At 41.5% G+C, this 7,270-nt stretch overlaps 1 protein-coding gene across 1 annotated transcript; it reads left to right on the forward strand.

The window, feature by feature from the left end:
* The first annotated feature begins 78 nt into the window (after window positions 1-78).
* Window positions 79-4,533, forward strand: LOC133011005 (protein wntless homolog). The gene is made up of 12 exons (XM_061078681.1): window positions 79-184; window positions 365-628; window positions 723-847; window positions 927-1,082; window positions 1,177-1,313; window positions 1,767-1,935; window positions 3,284-3,381; window positions 3,471-3,534; window positions 3,710-3,853; window positions 3,972-4,055; window positions 4,153-4,318; window positions 4,433-4,533. Exons 1-12 carry the CDS (start codon window positions 79-81, stop codon window positions 4,531-4,533), a joined length of 1,614 nt encoding a protein of 537 aa, XP_060934664.1.
* The last annotated feature ends 2,737 nt before the right edge of the window (window positions 4,534-7,270 follow it).

The following is a 7,270-nucleotide window of genomic DNA, read 5'->3' on the forward strand; positions in this document are numbered from 1 at the left end:
ACGAGCTGCAGTGATGCACTTTGTCTGCAGGGAGCAAGGGTAGTTTAGAGCATCATTTTTCATTTTGACCTTTTAAAAATGGCAGGGGCAATCATAGAGAACATGAGCACTAAGAAATTGGTTTTCTTGGGGTTTTTTATTCTTGTTTTCCAAATTTTTTCCATCATGATTGGAGCTTTGATTGGTAAGTACTAGTCAAATTTTACAACTTTATAATTGTTGAAATTAAGAAATTGTGTGTTTGTTTCTTTATTATATTTCACCAACAATCATTTTAAACCAGGTTTTCTCATGGCTCAATGAAAACTATAAAGATTTACTCAAAACAACGAGACCATGACAGATCATTTACCTTTTTCTGTAGCTCCCAGTCCCACCAGTGCTATCTGCTACTCGGCCACCAAATGTATAAATCGCCACAGGTCACGTGGCTGGCTCATGCCGTGGGGGTTAAATCGGTGCAACCAGGTCAAGAGTTTTGACGAACCTTTGGCAAAAACTCTGGATGCCAATGACATTGTTTTTGCCGTTCATGTACCTCTTCCCAACATGGAGATGAGCCCTTGGTTCCAGTACGTGCTGGCTGTTCTTCAGTTCGACATTGCATTCAAAATGATCAATCAGATTGGTAAGATTTGTATTTTACTATCAGGACTCAAAATAACGTAGCAGTTCATGTGGCAGATGTGTTAGAAAACTGGATTATTTCTCTGTTTGTGTAGAAGATGATGTTATCATCACTATTGACGCTGGCATCGCGTACAGAGATAATGGGATGTCTGAGTGGACCACACAGTTTCACTCGGTGGAGCAAAGGCCTCTCAGGTGCATGTTAGGAGTCCCTAAGGTAAAATCTGCACGGCTACGGTAAATAATAAAATTCAATGTGTCTGCTTAGTGACCTTTAACAGTCTGTGCTCCTGCAGACGTATGAAAACGAAGGACGCTTTTATCAGTGTGACCCCATACCCTTCATGGAACTGGGTACTGTTGCCCACAAGTTCTTTTTAATTAACCTGCGCTTGCCAGTGAATGACACAATAAATGTTGGAATTGGAGAAATAAAAGACATCCATATGGTGGTGAGGTTAACTTTGCTTTATATTTTTGATTGAAGTGAATTCCAAAGCCTGTAGCAATCACAATCATACATTTAATGTCCCCCCTTTTCTTCAGGGCATCCACCAGAACGGAGGCTTTACTAAAGTGTGGATCAGCATCAAGACTGTGTTCAGTCCCTGGATTCTCGTGGCAACAGCCTGGTACTGGTACCGAATCAGCCTGATGGCGAGACCTCCAGTCCTTTTGGAAAAGTATGGTAACAAAGAATGCTTTCACATAACCAAATGCTTTGCCTTTGTAGTAATGTGCATCAAAAATATTGCATCTTTCATATTGATTTTTTTTTTTTCATGTCACATGTTACTTCATAATGTCACTGATATTTTCCAGGCTGTAGAATTATTTTATTGCAGCCTGAATGAACACATCTTTTTTTTTTTTTTTTTTTAAGGGCAAAGTGAAGTTATACAACACAGCCCCATTACTCCCTCCTTGTCTCCCGTTGAGAGCTTAGAGCCACTGAAAAATCCTGTGTCATAACTTTAAGAGGCATGAAGAGCTTCAGGGCACCGTGTGGAGAGAGGGACACATGAAGAATTTTTGATATTAAGTGCATGATCAGCCTGAAAGAACCAGGTCAATACTGTGCTTACAGCATCAAGTTTCTGTTTTAAGTCACTGCAGTGTGTCTTTGCCTCGTTTAGGGTGATTTTTGCTCTGGGTGTCTCCATGACCTTCCTGAATGTTCCGGTGGAGTGGCTCTCCCTTGGCTTTGAGTGGACGTGGATGCTGCTGTTTGAGGATGTGCAGCAGGGCATCTTCTACGCCACACTATTCTGTTTCTGGGTCATCTTCTGTGGCGAACACCTCATGGTCAGAATTTAGTTCTTTTGTTCACAACCAGGAGAGCTTTCAATTGATTGTGGCAACCTCGCCTCCCAAGAAACACAGAGAACCAAACCACACCTTCTAATCTTCAAATGTTTCTCTTATCATCAAATCTATAAACTAAATGCAAACTGTGCAAATAATGATGGAGGGCCCTATGAACAAAATAATAACGTTATATTACAAGAATAAAGTTGTAATTAAATCAGAAAAGGTCATAATACACTGCTTGAAAATTTAAGGGATCACTTTATCATTACAGTATAACACCAAGTCAATTAAACTGGGATGGCAAACTGTCCATTTAAGAAGCGTAAGTGCAGCTGACTCAGGTTGCACCGGTAGTCAGTCCAGTTCCTCCTGGAAGGCACGTCTATGCGTGAGGGCGTAATGATGTTTGCCGTGTCTCCCAACACAGTCTCAAGAGCACGGAGGAGATACCAGGAGACCGGCCGTAAGTGTTTCCTTAATTGTTTGGAGCAGTGTATTAGGATAATAAAGTCATAATATTAAGAAAATTAAGTCCCAATATGAGGAAGATAAAGTTGTCATTTAATGAGAAAAGCCCCATAATATATGATTATTTTATATTATTATCTAAATAAAGTCATACTTCAATGAGAATAATGTCATAATATAAGGAGAATAAAATCAAATCATTAAGTTAATAATGCGACTTAAGGAGAAAAACAGTCGACCACTAGCAAAATTTTTTCCTTCACTAAAGATGCAAAGTCCCTCTAGTCTGTGAGGTTCTATCTTCAGAATAGACTCTTTTCAAAGTGATAAGGTGGCGTTGATGTGAAAAAAACATGAAGTATTCGGTTGCTTGTGAAACCTTTTACCAAATATAGCAAAACAAATTGCTCAGAATTTCTCATTTAACACAGGCCAAAGACTTCTGACGTTCTCCCTTGACTTTATTCACTTAAAATTACAACTTTATTCTCGAAATTGTATTGAACACAGGTTTTAAAGAGGTCCTAATACTATAGCATTCACACATAATAATTAGGGTTAATGCAGAAACTCACCAGGAACATTGTACACATAGTATTCAGAGGTTCTTGTCTTTAATCAAACCTCTAAACTGACGAAGCATTTAGCAGAAAGTTATTTACACCTCATTCTGTACATAACCACTCATAGAATTTAAGGGGGGTCTCACAAAATTGTGGTTGCTGTGGACTAACGTAATCAGCCATTCTCTGGTACAACCTCTCGGCTTGGCTCTGCTTTGTCTACTCTGTTGTATAGTGCATGTCTTAAACTGTACCCCACCTCCGCACTTTCATGCCAGTCATGACCTGTGTGTCAACAACAAATCCTTTAGGACCAAAGTCAGAGAAATCGTCTCTCAGCGTACAGGTGGCAGGTCGGGATAGTTGTGTTCGGATCATCCGTCCTCCTCATATTTGACCTTAGTGAAAGGTAACAGCAGAAATGCTTTGGGGGAAGTCTTGTGTTTTGAAAAATTGATTTTTCTTTTAAATGTTAAATGTTTTTGTTTTCTAATGAAGGGGCGTTCATTTGACCAACCCTTTCTACAGTGTGTGGGCATCAGACATCGGGACAAAGGTTTCAGTATCCTTTGTTCTAAATAGAAATGTAAATTATATTGAGACCTTCTATATGGAAACTACCTTTAGATAACTTCAGTTATGATTCAGTGCTGTATATACACATGGTTTTGCTCTATAAGATCAACCATTCTGTGTGTCACTGTCACTGAGGCCTTTTCTTTGACCCTCCCTCACAGTTTACCTTCATCATTGTGGCAGGGCTTTCAGTCTGTCTGTATTTCCTTTCCCTCTGTCACATGGTGCGTTGTGTGTTTAGAAACATTGGTGGGAAAGTGCAGCAACTTCCTGCAATGCCAGAGGCCAGGAGGCTGTGCTATAAGGTTTATTTTGTTTCATTTGTTAAATTTATTATATGAAACACAGATCAAATAAAAATGGTGTTTTTTTACAACTGATTCAATATTCTGGCTGTTTTTCCACTCTCGCTTGTTTTGGCAGGGTATCATCTTCAGGTTCAAGTTTTTGATGCTGGTAACTCTGGCATGTGCAGCCATGACTATCATCTTCTTCATCTTGAATCAAGTTAGTGTTATCAGCATAGAAGTATTTTCCGATAATATCATGTTCTTATTTACTGTTATTGAGCTCCTTGCATTTAAATGTTCTTACTCTGATCCAGGTCAGTGAAGGCCACTGGCACTGGGGAGACTTCACTCTCCAGGTCGACAGTGCTTTTCTCACAGGAATCTATGGGATGTGGAATCTGTACGTTTTCACCATCATCTTCCTCTATGCACCCTCCCACAAGCACAACAGACGCAGGTCGGGAGACTGTCAACCAACAGGTCCGTAATATATTCCACTATTTACAATATACGTATATTCTTATTTGCTCTAACCCCTTTGAGCTTCTGCCATGGCAACAGCTATTTTTCAAAGATCATGTTCCCTCTTGGCAGGTGTGATAGAGGAGCCAGAGAGTCAAGAGACGCAGCTGACATGTGGAGAGCAGTGGCCAACAGAGACATACAGGATGACTGGGAAGGTGGCTGAGGATTAACTACAAGCCTCGTTCATGTTTAATTCTATATGATGTCTATTTTCTTATTCATTTACAACATTTTTATAAAAGGTTTTAAAAATAGGTGGATGTTAATCCCACTCAAAAGGTAACTGCAGACAGAATAGGATTAAACTAATAATGATAATCATTAAAATGATAATAAATATCCAAAAAGAATGATCTGCCTGGTTCTCTTTACCTCCTCATATTATTCAGATTATTAACTCTGTATACTTTCTTTGTATATATATATATATATATATATGTATATGTATAAAGTTGATCACACAAAATTAATTAATTTGGCTCTGCATGGGATTGTAGTTTTTGTGACCTTTACATAATACATATTTGTATATATACAAATAGTATATCTATATATGAGGTAATAATAGTGAATATGTAATATGGTGTGTCTTGTTCATTCTGTGTTTTTCCCTTATTTATCACACATTTACATGTACAAATATTACTAATGTACAGTATATGATTTGTCCCATTAAAAAATATTCTACAACATTACACGTGTTTTGATTCAATATTCAGTCTCTACTGATAAAGCAATTTATTGTTAGTGGATCCCACAGATAAGATCTATTTCTTTTTACAACTAATTATAGTGTGTGACAAACCTTTTAGTACTTATTTCTAAGAGACCATATTAAGTGTGTCAATTAAGTTAATGTGGGAGGGTGACTATTATCAGTCTGGCAAACATACACACACCAGCTGGGGTGATGATTGTCTTCTCTCTGCGGAAACTTTTCACTCTACACAGAAACACAACTTTTCTTTCTATTCATAGGATCGTAAAAGGCCATTATTTGAGCTGCATTTCATATGTAAAAGTTGTTTTACAAATAAAGTATATTATTATTGTAATATATGTGTGTGTAGGCAATCCTAAATAGATTAGAAAAAAGACCCTGGAGCTCCTCCACTGCCTGATGAGGTGATAGATGAGGTCAGTGTTCCGCTAGCCTGGGTGCCAGACGAATTTAGCCCCGCCCACAACATTTGTTGTTCGGGAAGTTCGGTCTGGAGTCGCTCCGTTGGGGAGAAACTATGGCCGATCAGGAGCTGATCGGACCAATCAAATCGTCAGGGCGGGCTTTATACGATGATTGACAGATGATCTACAGTGACGTAATCAACCACGTCACCAAACAGCGCTGCCTGCAGAGCGTAAGTTATGACCATAACTATGGATCTATGAGACCGACCGATGACCGTCACCACGGTCTTAACACGAATGATGTCCTCATCTCCCTATCCTCGAGACCAAATATCAACAATGTCACGTGAGTGACCTTAAGGGGGCTGGGCTCACCGCCCATAAAGCTCCCCGGTGAGCGCGGCCGCCTCCTCCTTGTCTGAACGCCTCAGCCCGTTCTGAGTGACAAAAGAGGGTGACGGTCATCGGTCGGTCTCATAGATCCATAGTTATGGTCATAACTTACGATCTATTTCGACCTCCCTCAGACCGTCACCACGGTCTTAACACGGATGACTAGTATCATCAGGGTCGCGAAGAACGGAGGACTCTATCGCCTCACATACTCGCCCAGCAGCTGAGAGCAGCACTGCGGAAGCCAATGCTGTGGGGGAAGCCACATTGACCCTGTAGAATCTAGAGAATGTGCAGGGGGAACTCCATGTTGCTGCTGCACATATTTCTGAAAGAGGGACCCCCTTTAAAGCAGCCCAGGAAGTGGCCATACTCCTGGTGGAATGAGCTACCAAGGAATCTGGGACTGGTATGTTCTGTCCAGAATAGGCCTCCGCGATAGTATTAACGATCCAATGGGACAAACACTGTTTAGACACAGGGTGGCCGACTTTTTTACCCCCAAAACAGACAAATAACTGAGAGTATGAGCCCCTCAGAGACTTTGTGCGTGCAATATAAGCCTTCAGTGCCCTTACTGGGCACAACATAGGCAGGTCGGCTTCCTCCTGTAGTAGAGCCGGATCAGTTTGAAAAGTGCTGATCTCGATCACCTGATTTACCGTCTGATGGTTTATGACCTTAGGCAAAAACGAGGGGTTTGGCCAGAGAGACACACCTGAGTCACCTGCCCTCCATCTTAGACAATCGTCACTTATAGACAGAGCATGCAATTCACTCACCCTTTTGGCAGAGCATATAGCCAGGAGGAAAGCTGTTTTGTAAGATAGAGACTTAAGGCTGGATTGCCCTATGGGTTCAAAGGGAGACTGCATCAGGGACAGTAATACCAAGGGGAGTTGCCATGATGGAGCCCTGGGAGCCCTGCTTGGTCGCAGGCGGTGTGCTCCCTTAATGAACTGAGACACTAGAGGGTGTCTACCAACTGCAACATCTCCCACTGTCTCATGGAAGAAAGAGATTGCGGCAGTGTATACCTTAATGGTGCTAGGTGCCCTGTTAGAGTCCAAAAGTGACTGAAGGAAACGGAGAATCAGCTCAATAGGACAAGCGGCTGGATTTTCCTGTCTGTTGCGACACCATGTAGAAAACACACTCCATTTATGGCCATAGTTAGCCCGAGTGGAGGGAGCCCGGGCATTGTCTATGGTCCTCAGGACAGCCTCATCTAACCTTTGAGAGAGGTACTGAGAAGGGGCCAAGCCCAAAGCTGCAGGATGTCTGATCTGGGGTGCCATATCTGAGCTTCTGCCTGTGAGAGGAGGTGTGCCCTGACTGGCAGGGCCCATGGTTGACCGTGAACCAGGCGAAGGAGCGTTGGGAACC

Source organism: Limanda limanda, chromosome 9 (assembly GCF_963576545.1).
Source record: "Limanda limanda chromosome 9, fLimLim1.1, whole genome shotgun sequence".
NCBI lineage: Eukaryota > Metazoa > Chordata > Actinopteri > Pleuronectiformes > Pleuronectidae > Limanda > Limanda limanda.

Bases quoted from the DNA above. Each gene is read 5' to 3' on its own strand.
- LOC133011005 (XM_061078681.1), top strand. From the start codon at position 79: ATGGCAGGGGCAATCATAGAGAACATGAGCACTAAGAAATTGGTTTTC. The intron at 3,854-3,971 runs GTTTATTTTGTT...TTGTTTTGGCAG, and splicing joins CCAGGAGGCTGTGCTATAAG to GGTATCATCTTCAGGTTCAA. The intron at 4,319-4,432 runs GTCCGTAATATA...CCCTCTTGGCAG, and splicing joins GGGAGACTGTCAACCAACAG to GTGTGATAGAGGAGCCAGAG.